At 52.6% G+C, this 15,395-nt stretch overlaps 1 protein-coding gene across 1 annotated transcript; it reads right to left on the reverse strand.

Annotated features, from left to right (window-relative positions):
• Nucleotides 1-7,018: 7,018 nt before the first annotated feature.
• On the reverse strand, nucleotides 7,019-10,098 carry GPX2 (glutathione peroxidase 2). Its single transcript, XM_062181467.1, has 2 exons — nucleotides 9,877-10,098; nucleotides 7,019-7,369 (listed from the first exon to the last, which is right to left on the reverse strand). Exons 1-2 carry the CDS (start codon nucleotides 10,096-10,098, stop codon nucleotides 7,019-7,021), a joined length of 573 nt encoding a protein of 190 aa, XP_062037451.1.
• Between the last annotated feature and the right edge of the window lie 5,297 nt (nucleotides 10,099-15,395).

Consider the following 15,395-nt stretch of genomic DNA (forward strand, 5'->3'; position numbering starts at 1 on the left):
CCCACAACACAGAACACTAAATCACGAAGTACAAATCCGAGAAAGGGAATACCTTTACTAAGTTACAGAACTTTGGCAAATCAATACAGTACTGTTTACTGTAACAAAATCATATTTTTTGTTGGAGTTATATATTCTTGTAGTGCTAAATGTTCACTCCAAAAATATCATTTAAGTACCAAATGAAAACACTGGTTTTCAACAGAGCAAGTTATTTTATACAAATTAATGCCTTTTAAAACTGTAGTTTCTCCTTTGCAGTGAATCACCTCATGCAAGCTGTTGAATTCTACAGCAGTAGCACAGGGGTGTGTTTGGAAGAGGCAGCTGTTTTATTCTGGGGTTGGTCCAAAACCAGGTAGAGTTAAGTAGTATTGGGTTATGAACAAAACTATATAATAAATACCCAGGAGTCCACACTGATAGAAATGATCCTGAAGAGATGGGAGAGGACAGGCAAACCTCCCATGCAGATGAACTCCAAATGGTTTATGTGGATGCCCCCACCCTTCAGCGTGGACTGAGCGTGGTCATTTCCTTCCAAAGAGTGTGATAAAGGGGTGAGGAGTAACTTGACGGTAGGGAAACCTGGCAGCCACTGGTTGAGCCTGGCGATCAGGGTTAATACCCTCAGTGATAGGCCCTGTGGAGAGAATGTGCCCTTGATGTAATGAGTCTTCTTCCCCATAACCTCAGTCCACTCATGGGAAAAGCATCACAGAGCCCAGGAGGGGCGTTCTACAAAAATGCCCGCCCAGTGTTCCTCAAAACTGCTAAGTCACCAAAACCCAGGGAAGCGCGAGGAACTGTCATGGCCCAGAGGAGCCTAAGGAGTCATGGTGACTGGGTGTAGTATGGCGTTCCACATGGGATCCTGCGCCAGAAAAAGGACATTTGGTAGAAATTAGGGAATGCTGAATACAGTGTGCACTTTAGTTAATGTGAACGAATAGAATGGCACCAAAGGGATCCTAGAATCTCTGCACTTGCACAGCTGAGTGAGCACTGGGGGCTTTAAACTCTGCATTCATGCCCCTCTGCCAATTGGTAGTGGAATAACCATTAAGCAGAGCCCTACTGTGTTCATTGTCTCCTTTCTATTAAATCCAGCTTATACAAAGTGATATATTGGGGCCGGCGGGTGCTGTGGTGCAGCAGGTAAAGCTGCTGCCTGCAGTGCCAGCATCCCATGTGGGCGCTGGTTCAAGTCCCAGCTACCGCACTTCTGATCCAGCTCTCTGCTATGGCCTGGGAAAGCAGTAGAAGATGGCTCAAGTCCTTGGGCCCCGGCACCCATGTGGGAGACCTGGAAAAGCTCCTGGCTTCGGATTGGCACAGCTCCAGCTGTTGTGGCCAATTGGGGAGTGAACCATTGGACGGAAGACCTCTCTCTCTCCCTGTCTCTCTCTCTCTCTCCTCCTCCTTCTCTCTGTGTAACTCTTTAAGATAAATAAATCTTTAAAAAAAAGTGATATATTTCCTTCACAGTATCATTACCAGAGCCAATGGAATGAATAACTGTAAAATGCATTGGAAGGTGTATATGGAACTGGATAGAATGAGGTGGCTTCAGTTCTCATTCTGGAACCAAAACTTAAAGGCTCAGGCATTAGAAACAAAATTGTTTCTTCTTCAGATCCAAGAGATTTTGAAACCCTAAGGCCTCGCTTATATGGAAAAAAAAAAAGTGAGCAAAGTGTTTGTTGATACCAGGAGAAAGCTTTGTTGTATAACAGTAATAATAGCTGAGGTTTGTTGAGAGCTCACTGTGTGCCAAGACTTTTAAGGCGATTATTTAATCCGCGGGGTAGGCACTGCTGTTATTCCAGTTTTAGAGCCAAAAAGCGGTGAACTTGCTCAGGTTCACAGCCAGTGACCCCTGCTCAGTGAGGCACTAGGAAAGCAGGAGGCACCTGCGGTCACCGCGCCGTGAGGGTCGTAGGCAGGCCACACGTGGGTTCATCGCTCGGAAAGTCAAGTCAGCTGCTGCAGAGGGATCAGTCGTTTTATTCCTGGAAAATGTTTTCCATTCTGCTGCAAATCTATATCTGACCTGCTGAGGAAATCATTTGGTGAAATGAATCCCGAAAGCAGAGAAAATGCCTCATTACCTTAAATAGCAGGACTGAGCCCATTATAGCCTCTGAATTGTCCCTTCTTGGGTTAGTTAATGTGTCCGGCTTAGTCATTTGAAGCGAGAGTATGATCTTATCTGCCCCTGCTGATCGCTTCCTCTAATTGCAGAATGTGCCATTCTTTGTTCTGGACTGTCGATTACAAAAACTTAAAGCATACGATTCTAGCTGTGTATTTCATTTTAATCAGCCAACATGTGTTTCGTGATCCTTTCTTTACCATCTTCTTTAATTTTTCTAGAGTGGCTCTAATAGTGGCTCTAACAGAATAAAGACCTCTTGAAGCCAGTTCCACCGAATCCTTATTTTCCTGTTCAAATGAAGGGGAACTGGGCAAACACATTAGTGTTCTTTACTTCCCGTCCTGAGAAATGAAAAGGAAAATAAATCGCTGGAAATATGGGCTTGTCCTGGCACCTCGTTCCTTATCTACTCGTTCTATCATATACATATCTGGCATCTGACTTGCTGGGCTGTTGAAGTTCAAAGCTTAGGTTATATTTGTTGTATTGTTTTAGCTAGCTCTGTCTTTCTCAGATGGCCTTGGGTTTTCCCAGTACTAATAAACTGACATTTGAGATGGTTTGGACACAGCTAAGTGCAGCTTGGTATTTGTAAGCTATCACTTAGAGGAATTTATTCCCTGTTCATTTTAGTACATCAAAAAGCCTTTTGATTTCATTCAGGGCCTCTTTCTTGACTGAGTTTGAGGCTCTCACTTTTAAAATATATATTTCTTGACTGCAGGGCAAGTCTGTACTGTGAGATTCAATTTTGTTGAGCGGAAAGAAAACCCAGAAAGCTGGTCTAACATTAGCTGTGCTACCTGCTAGTAGTGGGGCATCGTGGCTCATCACTTACCCTGGCTGTACACTGGTTTCTTCAGTGGAGAAATAAAAACAATTATTCCTTCACAAAGTTTTTAAATAAAATGATACAATCTGAGTGAAGCCTTTTTTTTTTCTTTTTAAGATTTATAGTTTTACATATTTGAAAGGCAGAGTTACAGAGAGAGGAGGAGAGACAGAATCTTCCATCAGCTAGTTTACTCCCCAAATGACCGCATTGGCTAGGGCTGAGCCATGCTGAAGCCAAGAGCCCGGAGCATCTTCTGGGTCTCCAGCAGGGGTGCAGGGGTCCAAGCACTTGGGCCATTTTCCACTGCTTTCCCAGGCGCATTAGCAGGGAGCTGGATCAGAAGTGGAGCAGCCAGGTCTCCAGCTGGCTCTCATAAGGGAATGCTGGTGTCGCAGGCTGAGGCTTAACCTGCTACACCACCACACCGGCCCCATGAAGCCATTTTTAGGTTTTGCAGCACTGGTCTCTTTTATGAAAAAAATTGAGTGAGATTGCATTGTAGTCAAGTAATACTTAGGAGGGAGACTCACCTAGCTTGTGCTTTCAACTCTGCTGCTAGTTAGCCCTTCATTCGTGGCAAATGTCTTGCCCACTTACCTTCTCTTTAAATAGATAAAAATTCCTTATGGGGTCCATATGAAGATTAAATAGCTAATGTATATAACACAGTGTGTGAGCATAGTAAATATTCAATAAATGATAATTTGGGTGATGGTTGTGACAGGGATTATAAGAAAGTTCTAGAGTTTGGCTCAGTGCGTCAACTGAAAAAGTACAGCCACGGAAACATAGTCATGGGACTAATCATTGATTTCGGTCTCTGTACCTTGGTCCCCCTGCCAAATCCCTTATTCCAAGCTGTGTCTCTTTCTAAGAGCCCTCATAGCAGCAATTCTTTTGTCCTTCTAAATTGAGTAGCATTATCTTAGCACCTCTGGGAGAGCTTGTTAATGAGACTTCTCCCAGCTCCTGAGGGCCCCAGGGAAATCTGATGAAAAGATTTTGTTGATCTAGGAAAGTGGCTGATTGTATTAAAGCTTTGCCTTGTCTGTCTACGAAAGGGGGGAGGCATACAAGAGGAATAAAGAAAACACTTTCTCTTTTCTGTTCCTTTTAGCAACAGCACAAGGAAGGATTTAGTAAAGCTGAAGATCTTTGTAAAACGAGTTCCTCCGGTCCTGCTTTCCCTGCTCTACTCCCCCGGAACCAAGCTAGTGAGATACAGCTCAAACAAACAAACAGAAACCCTTTCGCTTGCCTGGGTGTGGAGCCCTCTTAGTACTTTATGGCCTCTTCTAACTCTCTCTGCAGATTTCCTCATACTGTAATTCCCATTCCTGTGGGAATCCTGAAATAATTCTTTGAACTTGGGCCTCATGGGAAGGAGTCAACAGGCTGTACTTGCCTGGCAGGCCCTAAATTGCCTGCGGCACGACGCCAACATCCAGGACAGCTGGTTCCATTATTGGCTGTAACAACAGGCTATAGCACTGTCAAGATAATGAGCAAATCACACCAACGCCCGATATGAATTCTCGGTTTAATCAGCTCATGCAGTTATTGTTCTAAAATCAGTGCACCATCCTGCCCCCAAAGAGTTCATAGCCCAACTGTTGGCCTTGAGAACAGGAATCTGAAGGGATTGAGTTTCCAGAAGAATCGGGCAAAGGGCAGCCTTGATTTAGCAGAAGGCTCTCAGGGGATTCCGGCTGTATTGCTCAGGTTACCCTTTTGAATTAAGTGCTGTCATTGACAGCACTATGGTTGACGATGAGAGAATGGGGATTCTTAACCGTTGTTCCACATTGACTTCGTAGATGAGACAAGCGTTTGGAAGTGGTTATGGGGGAAGCAGTTACACGATTCCCTCCTCGGCATTGTGGTTCTCGTGAGGCCCTTCAGGACTGCGCTGAGAAGTGAAGCAGCCCACCTAGTGGTCAGAGAGGGGAAAGACGAAAAGAGAAGGATCCAGAAGGTCTGTGGGGCAGTGTCAGGGCAGCGGCCTGTCAGCAGGCGTCTCCACTGGACCATCGCAGTGCTTGGATGCCGGTGGCGAAACCGAACCCCTATTCAAGTGTCCCTAAGAGCATAGGCAAGATACCAACGGGACCTAGGCTCCCATCCTTAGCTCAAGCTTTCCTTCCCTTCCCTTAGGATGGCACAGCATCACTCACCAATCAAAGGCAGACCATGAGCACCACTGACCAACCAGGAACCTGGAATGAGCTGAGCATACGTCTCAGCCCAGTTTCCATCTATACCAGACTTTACCCTGTACTCCTTGGGAGCCCAGGAATTAAGCTCCTTGCTCTACACCATCTACTTTCCCATCACCATGTCAATTATTAGCTTATTAGCCAGCAGTCCCAGGTTTGGGGGTTCCATAGCCACACCTCCACCTAGTTGGGGAGCTGTTCAAGCAACACTGATATTTCCAGAACTTGCCTGCAGTGATCGGGGAATCCCAGACCCCATCCCCCCAATGCCCTTGGACATAGCCCTTGTCACAGGCAACGCCAATGACAATGGCAGGCTAGAAACATCAGATTCTCCCATCCCCTGCCTGAATCTGTGAGTATGTGAGTTTGAGAATAATAAGTGTGGAATGTGAACTTTTTTTTTTTAAAGGTTTGTTTATTTATTTGAAAGAGTTTCACAGAGAGAGAGGGAGAGGGAGAGGTCTTCCATTCACTGGTTCACTTCTGAACTGGCTGCAATGGCTGGAGCTGCACAGATCTGAAGCCAGGAGCCAGGAGCTTCCTCTGGGTCTTCCCACACATGTGCAGGGGCCCAAGGACTTGGGTCATCTTCTACTGCTTTCCCAGGCCATAGCAGAGAGCCAGATCAGAAGTGGAGCAGCCGGGACTCAAACCAGCGCCCATATGGGATGCTGGCACTGAAGGTAGCGGCTTTACCCACTATGCCACAGTGCCAACCCTGGAATGTGAACTTTAAAAAGCAAGGAGATCAGTCTACCAAAGGATCAGACACATACTAGTCAACAAGGTAACCAGGAAAAAGAAAACACTCTTGGTGTTTCTAGTAACTGCATTGTCTATACCCTGGCTACCGGTACAGACTAAGCAAACTAACGTCTTAGGAAATTCTCAGGTACAGGTCATATCTAGTTGGCCCAATGAAAGCAAAAGCCACCATAAAACACACCGAACACCGGAGTAAGGGTAAAGGTTTATTGTCAGGTGGGGGAAACCCGACAGGCTGCCTCCCGTGCACTGGGGAACAGGTCTTATATAGTAAAGAAGTGGGAACAGCAGGTCCACTGTGGGGAGGAGGGGGTCGGACGCTTGTGACTGGGCTGTTTGGTCACCTGACTTCTAGTGAGCCAGGCTGGGCTTAGAATGAAGCTTATTGTACAAAATGGCCATGGGGCCAGAGCCTAAGATGGTGCCACAGATAAGACTGTATGGTTTTACTAACTCCCAGTACCCCCAGAGTGGTGTCTTCCTGTTCTAACCTCCCAACAACCTCCTAGTGCCCTCATCCAAAGGACTTTTCCTCCTCGTTCCGTCCTTAGGCCTTCCCTCCACCCTCCAGTTTGGAGTGCAACCCTAAAGTAACAATTCAGTTCCAACTGCCTGCAGATCCCACTGCCGTGGCTCGCCTTGCCCGGACCCTGCTTTCCAGGCAGTCATTAGGGTGCCCCCTTGATCAAAGCCTCCGTCTCCCAAACCTTTAGGTGCTACCAGCAGTGGGCCCCGCCCCTCACCCCCTGGCAAGGAAGAAGACACGAGAGCCGGCCATTTGCACACCTGCTCTTTATTGGACTCATCTGCCAGGCTGGCGCGGGCCTTCACGCTGCTCAGACACCACCCATGGGGCTTTAGGAAGGTGCCATCATTCTGTGAAGGCCCAGGGCCCACCAAGACTCGGAGCCAAGCGGGATCACCAACCGGAAGGTTCGAGAGGGTTCGCAAACGGGTGGATGAGAAGGGCAAGGGGACCGAGGGCAAGGGGCAGCTTCGGTCGCGCCTGTCTGCCGAGGCCCCCGGCTGCTGCGGCTCATGCTATATGGCGACCTTGAGGAGGCGCTTGATGTCCGGCTCGATGTTGATGGTGGGGAAGGTGCGGCTGTAGCGTCGGAAGGGCTCGCCCTCCGGCCCTATGAGGAACTTCTCGAAGTTCCAGGCCACATCCGAGCGGCGCACGGGGCTCCAGATGATGAACTTGGGATCCGTCATGAGGGAAAACGGGTCGTCGTGGGGGTAGGGCAGCTTGTCCTTGAGGTAGGCGAAGACGGGGTGCTCGTTCTGCCCGTTCACCTCGCACTTCTGGACCAGAGTGAAGGTGGGCTGGTACCCACCCCCGGGGCGCACATACTTGAGACTGTTCAGGATCTCCTCATTCTGACAGTTCTCCTGGGGGAGGGGAGAGACAGAGAGCATGGAAAAGGGGCATGGCCACCACAGGGGGAAAGGGCGGCTCCACCCCACGCCCCTCTTTCCTCTACTGCTTCCCGACATCCTGTGTGTGCGCGCGACTCCCCTCTCCCTGGGCTTTGTCCTACCGCGGGCTTGGAGCGTTCCCCCTCACACCTGCGGTTCCATGCTTGGCTCTGGCCATTTCTGGAAGTTCTTGGTGTTCCTAGCATGGCTGCTCTGCCACTTACAGAGTTTCACCCTCTCAAGCTGTGGCTTCTCTCTCTAAGCCACCCTGAGCAGTTCTTAGAGGATTTCTTTGAGGTGTGGGGGACTTTGGATTCAGGGCAGAAGAAAGGGGTAAAGGGCGGCTCAGGTCATCTGAGAGCCTCGCCTTCTGTTCACCTACCCAACCCACCCACCCACACCCTGCAACACCCTTCCTTCCCTCTGCCCTGGTTTTTCATCCCTTGCTTCTAATTACCTACACCTCTGTTGAGGACAGCTTCGCCGCCGCCCTACTCAGCTCCTCACTCAAAGGCCAGAGGAATGGCACCTGCAGCCTCTGGCTCCTAGATGTGAAGTGTTGCTAGGAGCAAGCTCTGTGGGAGGCAGATCCCTCCCAAGGTGGTTGGGTTTTCCAAAGCCATGAAGGCAAACCAAGGTAGAGACAACAAGGAATGGACTCAATACAGAACTGCTTCGTGACCAAATGGACTGGGCAGGATAGAAGGCGGTTGGTTCTGGAATTAGGTGGGGGAGAGGGATGCTTGGGAGCTAAGGGCTGCGGATCTGGGCTCAGCAGCCATTTCTGTGTTGTAATCCAGAATTTGAACTCTGTACAGCTAGGCATGCTGTAGCTCAGAACCTGCTCCTGTCTTCCCTTCCTCCACCCTCTTCCCCGTGTGCTCACTGTTCAGCACTTGCTACCCCCACCGTGGTGAGGACCCTTGTCCTCCACCCGGCTCCACAACGTGAGAGTCAGATATCTCCCTTGGGGGTGGAGCTCCTGCCTCGGACCTACTGGAACCAATTAGTACAGTCAGTTCCAGGCCGTCACGGACATCAGGAGTCCAGAATCGATCGCTATTAGACTTCTTATCTCTTAGGGCAGTGGCTGGCTGGCTCCTGGTCTGGACTCCCTCCAGTAGCAAGCCAGGCCCGAGTGACAGGTGGAGGGCTGCAGAAACACCTCTGAAGAGCGTCTGCCTTTCCGTCTCTCCTGAGCTGCAAAGGCTAGAGAGAGCCCCAGGGGGCAAGGAGCGGCGAGCGCAGTCACGGCTGTGGCGCAGGCCTGTCGCAGCCAACGACCCCTCAGCCTTCCTGCTTACGTCTCTCCAATCTCTTCCTCGTCTTCCTGCCCATGCGCACTGAGCCTCCAGGGATTATAACTAGAAGGCTTCTTAGGGGGCATTCTGCTGCGAGTCCAGTTAAAATCCTAGGTGGAAATAGAAGGAGCCCTAAAAGATAAGGCGGGGTGTGCGGGCTGCAGATCTGCAGTGACGTGACTCGTTCAGAGATGGGAGGGTGTGCATGAAGCCCAGAGGTGCGTGAAGCCCGTGCATGTGCAAACCTCCCCCTTGCTCCAGCTGCACTTTCCACTGGGCTGAGCTACACAAACATCTTCACTCCAACGAAGCTGCTTATGTTGGCTTAGAGCTTTATTTGCTCAGGTTCCTTTTGGTTATCTTATCCCCTGAACCCCACGTTAACCCTCTGAGCTAAGTGGATGATCTCCAACTTACAAAAGAGGAAACTAAACCAGAAAAGGTGCATGGCTTTCCCAGGGGGCAGGGAGCTATTCAATAGCAGACCCAGCTCTGGCTGGAACTGAGGCTGCCTGACTCAGGTCAATGCTAATTTGATTCTTGATCTTCTATTGCCTCCACTCATTCGTCTAATATTCAATATTCAATGAGACACTCAGGACACAAGGGAGAGAAAAACAGCCCTAGTACCAAACTCTCATGGAATCTAACAGGAAGACAGTAAACAGTAAAAACGCACACCCTCCGTATTTAGTCTCAAAACATATCTACATCCCCTTGATATTTTACATGAACTTAAAGACCTAGATTGAGGCTGGCATTGTAACACAGGGGGTTAAGCTGCCTCCGGGGGTGCCCATCCCAGAATACCTGGGTTCGAGTCCCAACTACTCTGCGACTGATCCAGCTTCCTGCTAATACACACCTAGAAGGCAGCAGGTGATGGCTCAAGTGTTTGGGCCCCTGCCGCCTACATGGGAGACCCGGATGGAATTCTAAGCTCCTGGCTTCAGCCTGGCCTAACCCTGGCTGTTTTGGGCCTTTGGGGGGACTGAACAAATGGATAGAAGCTCTCTGTCTCTCTCGCACTCTGCCTTTCGACTAAATAAAAAGTCTAGATGAACAAAACATACCCCATGATTCCATCTACTGCACACCCAGAAACATTCACTTGCTTTCCTCACCCTCCTCGGGCTGCGTCAGTGCAGCTCCTCGGGTGCAACACAAGGGGCCACTCACCTGATGTCCAAACTGGTTGCAAGGGAAGCCGAGCACCACCAGGCGCCTGGGGTAGCGGCACTGCAGCTCGTTGAGCTGGGTGAAGTCCCGGGCGGTGGTGCCTCAGAGAGAGGCCACATTCTCAATCAGCACCGCCCTGCCTCGGAATGTGTTGAAGTCTACCTTCTCCCCGTCCAGGCTGACGGCAGTCAGGTCGTAGAAGGACTTGGCGATGTAAGCCATGGCGAAGCGCTGAGCGAGCCCTGCAGAGTCGGGGAGCCCACTTAAGGGCCCGTCACGGGGGTGGGCGGGGAGGAAGGCGGAGTCACCGAGGAGTACAGAAAGGTCTTTGAGAAGTGCCCAGGATGACTTAGCAAAAACAGGCACCCACCTGTCGGAACAAGGAGCTTGTGCCTCCTATTTACAGTCTCTGAACAAAAAGCCACCGCCCTGCCCCGCCCTGCTGGCATCCTGGGCAGGGCCAATCTGATACCTGTGTGCAGATGTGAATAATTCACTACCTTCAGGAAACTCGAGCCATAAAGGCCGAATGAGAGGAAAACAGGGGTGGGGCGGGGAGGGGCGCAGCAGGATTGACTCCTGCCTGCCCCAGCAAGTCATTTTCCCTTGGCACACACCTGTACAGGATTCCTTTATTGAGTGCCGATCTGTGAATTGGGCAGTGAGCCTGTGGGGTCTGCAGGGCTCAGAAAGCGGAGGGAGAGAATCGGGGGCTCGCGTGCACCTGTTGGGAGGTACATGCTACTGTGTGCATTGTTCTCTTTGTCGCTTTCCACAAGGGCCACTTCAGAGGGGAGTATGTCTTTTTCTAGAAAGAATGGCTCTAAAAGAGCCTGCGTGGTGGCAGAGTGGGTAAAGCTGCCACCTGTGATGCCGGCATTCCATGTGGGCGCTTGTTCGAGTCCTTGCTGATCCACTTCTAATCCAGCTCCTTGCTAATGGCCTGAGAAAAGCAGGGGAAGATGGCCCAAGTGTTTGGGCCCTGCTAACCACGTGGAAGACCTGGATGGGTGATGGAGATCTGGATGAAGTTCCTGGCTCCTGGCTTTAGCCTGGCTTAGCCATGGCCATTGCAGCCATCTGGGGAGGGAACGAGTGGATGGAAAATCTCTCTCTCTCTCTCTCTGTAACTCTGCCTCTCAAATAAATAAATAAATAAATAATTAAAAAAGTAAAAAGAGAAGTAATGGCTCTCAGAGCCTAACACGTACCCGGCAGAGAGGAAGTTGTTTGTCTTGAAATCTTTCCATGGGGGTTGCCCCCTGCCCATGACCCTGCATTTTAACCATGCGCTACGTTATAACCCCCACTGACAGCCTCCTCCCCACCCCAAAGTCACGAGGATATGGTCCTTGCTGGGATCATGGCGAGGGGATCATTGGACAGATGAGGAAGCTCAGAACCAATAAACTGCACCTGCCTCCTCACAGACAAAGCTTCAGCCCCCAGACCTTTCAGAGGGGGCCTGTGCCAGGCACCCCCAGGGAGTGGGAACTGCTGTGGCCCTAGACCCAGCGAGGCACCTGTGGTATTTTCAATACCAGCCACGCAGAGGGTTGCAGGACGCCCCAGGACCCACTAAGGGCTCCCACGGGAGCCTATCCCTGAAAACTAGCAGACCCGAGTGCCCCTGCTTCCTCCAGGCCCTCAGCGACTCAGCCTGTCACCAACACAGAACCAGCAGTTAGGCTTCCCTGGCTGGGGACTTCAGTGCTTATTAGGGAGCCTTTCGCAGGTCCACGTCCACTGGGAATGGTCTCCCAGAGCGAAGAAGAAAGCAAGGCTGGGAGCAGCTGCTCCTGAGTCTGGTTTGTTAAGGAGGCGCCACCCTCCAGGGGCCGCCCCGCGTCTCTGCTTTGTAGCTCGTCCCAGGGCTCTGTGAGCGTGTGGGCACCATGGGTCTCAGCTGGCTGCTCCCAACAAGCTTCCATTTTCCAAGTTGGGAATGGAATTTTCTGCCATGGGGAGGGGTGACAGGACGTGCAGGGTGAAATGTGTCACCTGCTGAGGCTGGGTGGACTTCCTGGGAGCAGCCAGCAAGCATCTGTACCCGGCCACCGAGACAGAAGGACTTGGCACAGACTGGTGAAACTGACACGGACCTGCCAGATTGCCCCGCATGGCCAGGGCAGATCTGCCAGCGCTCGCTGGGCTCCCAGGGCCCCGCATGGCCAGGGCAGATCTGCCAGTGCTCGCTGGGCTCCCAGGGCCCCTCTCTGCTTTGCAAACCCGCCTCTTCAGGAAGGCCAGAGAAATCCCTGCACTGAGGGGCGGGGGTGAGGGGTCCGGGCCAACTCTTCCCTCCAGGCACCACCTGTGGTCCTTAACAGCCTTCCGGGGTGCTCTCCTTTCACAGCTGAGTAACAGGCAAGGCTCCCCTGAAGTCCCTTGATTGCAACTCGACCCCATTCCAGAAGCCTCCAGCTTTGGGCAGGCAGCGACGCCCGTGATTGCCAGGACTTTCTGCAGGGCAGTGGTTCTTGTACAAACAGCACTGCTCGGGGAAGCAGAGAGCCCAGGTGGGTGGGCCGCTATCCCGACTGCAGGAATCACTCGCTCATCTTCTAAATAGAGATGCCAGAGCTTTGCCCTTCTGATTCCAAGCCAGTGACTTGCAGTTAAATTTCCAGCGTCTGAACATCTCTCTCCTGATCTGTGGGGCATGGACACCCCTCCCTACCTCGCAGTGATTGTTGGATGGGAGGAGCTGGAGTGTCACAGACTGTGATGGGCAGATAAGGTCTTTAGATGACTACTGCCCTGCCTCCTTCCTTCTTATTCTATCCTCGCCCCCATTCTCTCTGTCCTGCAACTCTACTTTCCACAGGGTATTAAGTAGTAGGAGGGACTTCAAAAAGTTTGTGGAAAATGGAATTAAAAGATGTTTATTGTAATGCAAAAAAATTGAAATCCATGCATTTAAAAAAAAAATCCACATTTTTCATGAACTTTAAACAAAAAAATTGAGAGGCAGAGATGGATAGACACAAACAGTGAGAAGGAGCTCTCCCCGATGTCTGTGATGAGCCAGGAGACAGGAACCCAACCCAGGTCTCCATGTGGATGGCTGGTTGAGACACCAGCTCTGCCTCCCAGGGTCTGCATCAGCCGCACACAGGAGCCAGGAATTCAAGCCCCGCACTGTGACGTGGAAAACATGGCGCTCTAACTGGCATCCTAACCAACAGGTCAAATGCCCGCCCCTCCGTGAACTCTTTGAAGACCTCTGATCTGTATGGATTCATCTTGGCACCGAAAAAAATGTTATCTTGGAATTCCATTTCCCACAAGCCCCTTAGCTCCTACACAGCCGTCTGCCTCTGCACCCCGAGGTGTCAGTCAGTCAGAAATCTGAAAGACGAGGCAGCTCCCTCCCAAACAGACGGCCACCTGGGCTGGACAGAGTCCCTGGGACCCCCTCGGAGAGGCGCAGCCCCCTCCCAAGGCCTGGGCCGAGCCTTCTTTCTGCAATGGCCTCCTGCAGGCGACCGCAGGGAAGGCAGGGCTGGCCGCTCCTGTCGCTTCTCCTGCTGTGGCTGCGGGCACGTGGAGGCTTTTCTGCCACTTCCCTCTCCCGTCCCACCTCACCACCGTGGGCCCTGCGAGACCTCCTCCCTAGACGCATCCACAGGAGCCACAGCTGTGGTCTGAAATAGCCTTTATTTTGTAAACATCTGTGTTTAAAATAAACGAACCCTGCTCACAATCCCTATAATAGACCCGAGACACAGCACGCGAGGTTTACCCATCCCAGGGAGATGGCAGGGGCTCAGGAGCAGGTGGTGTGCCTGGGGCTGGGCTGAGTCTCAAGCCAGCAGGTGTAGAGGCGGTGACGAAGACGCAGGCCAGAGCCTGCTCCCTAGTCTGGGCCTAGAGCCACCCCCAGAGCCTCTCCTTGGACTGGGGTTTGGGGTGAGACCCGCTTTGGGGTGGTGAGGACAGCTGCACCCCCAAATCCCAACCCTCCTTCTGCTCCCGGACTGTTCCCAGCTGTGGCTCTCCCGGAGAGGGCTCGTGAGTCCACAGAGTCCCTACCCTATGTTTTGCCTTCCAGAACCCCTAGGGTCCAGTCAAAATACAGTCCCTCTTCCAGGGGGGCAGGCGGCTGGGAGAGAAAGAACCCACTCTGCCCATCTCCAGGGAAACCTGTCCCCGTCCATGGCGTGTGCCACACCTGCTCTGCTGCCCCCGAGGTCCCTGGCTGAAGGTGAGACCCCCGCAGCCCCAGATGGAGGCACCAGAGCTCTGGCTGGCAGACCTCAGGAGCCCGCCATTTCTCACTGGGCAGCCCCTCCTGCCGCTATGCTGACCTATCCCCTCAGTCGGGGACCGACTTCCCCCTTGGACAGGGCAGGCAGGAAGGCTGGGGAAGCGACCCGCCACCCCCGTGTCGTGCCTGGAGTGGTACAGAAGGGGGTTCTTCTCCTGCACACCCATATGTCCTGGGTTTTGGCCCTTGGTTGGAGAATGCTCCAAGCCGCATTCTTCACTCGCTTCCGGTCCCAACCCTGCAGTGCAGCTGGGGAACAGTGCTCTGACCTGTGTTCCTCCCCCCACGGGAAGGGCAAGGAAGGGCTCCTTCCAGCTACTCTTGGGGGCTAAAGATGCTCCCTGCACACAGGAGTCAGGGGGAGGAGGCCTCGCCTCCCCTCCCCCACCGCAGGTGGCCTCAGTGCCCTTGGCGGACCCCTAGGCCAACTCGGGGCGACCAGGCAGGATGGGCACTTGGTCTTGAAGGCTGCAATCACAGCACCGAGCACTTCTACGCAGGGTCTCTCTCTCTCTCTCTCTCTCTCTCTCTCTCTCTCTCTCTCTCTCTCTTCCCAGGCAAACCTTAAGGGCGGGAGACCCGGATCAGCGACTGAAGGCTGACGGGACTACTCCTGGGCTGGGGGATGCCCTCCTGACACGGGAAGAGATGGGGTCAGGAGGCCCCATGGCCACCACGTTGCCTGCACTAAGCCAAAGGCAGACCGTGGCCCGACCCTGCCCTTGCTCTGCCCCCACCACTAGGAGCCTGACCTCAAAGGATCTGGGGCTCGGGGCTCTCCTTGCCCCTGTGGCTCCCTCAGGCCTCTGTCCACACCTCTGACTTCAGGAGCCCAGGCGGGGAGAAGTCGTGGACCCCGCCGCACGGGAGGTAGAGAATGGAGGTGACTTTTTGTCTCTGCCGCCCCTCGCCATTGCCGTCTCTGCTCTGAAGCACCTGCCGGTGAGCTCAGGGGAGGCGGCCAGGCGGGCGGGCAGCCAAGCATGTCCAGAGCTCGGGGAGGGGAGCAGGTGGAGGTAGGACGGCCGGAGCCTGAGGCCCCCTGCGTGCCCCCCCCACCCCGTCCCGCCCACAGCACAGAAAAGGCAGTGGGGAGTGGAAAGGACAATGCACCCTGTAGCCTTCAGGCCCCCACAAAGCTGGGGGCTTCCCCCTGCATCAGGGGGTGCATCACCCCCAGAGCCTATGCACATTCCCTCCGACAGGGCTACAGGGAGCGAGGAGGGAGGCACCTGCACCCACATGGGGG

The sequence above is a fragment of the Lepus europaeus genome, chromosome 22 (assembly GCF_033115175.1).
Source record: "Lepus europaeus isolate LE1 chromosome 22, mLepTim1.pri, whole genome shotgun sequence".
Taxonomy (NCBI): Eukaryota; Metazoa; Chordata; class Mammalia; order Lagomorpha; family Leporidae; genus Lepus; species Lepus europaeus.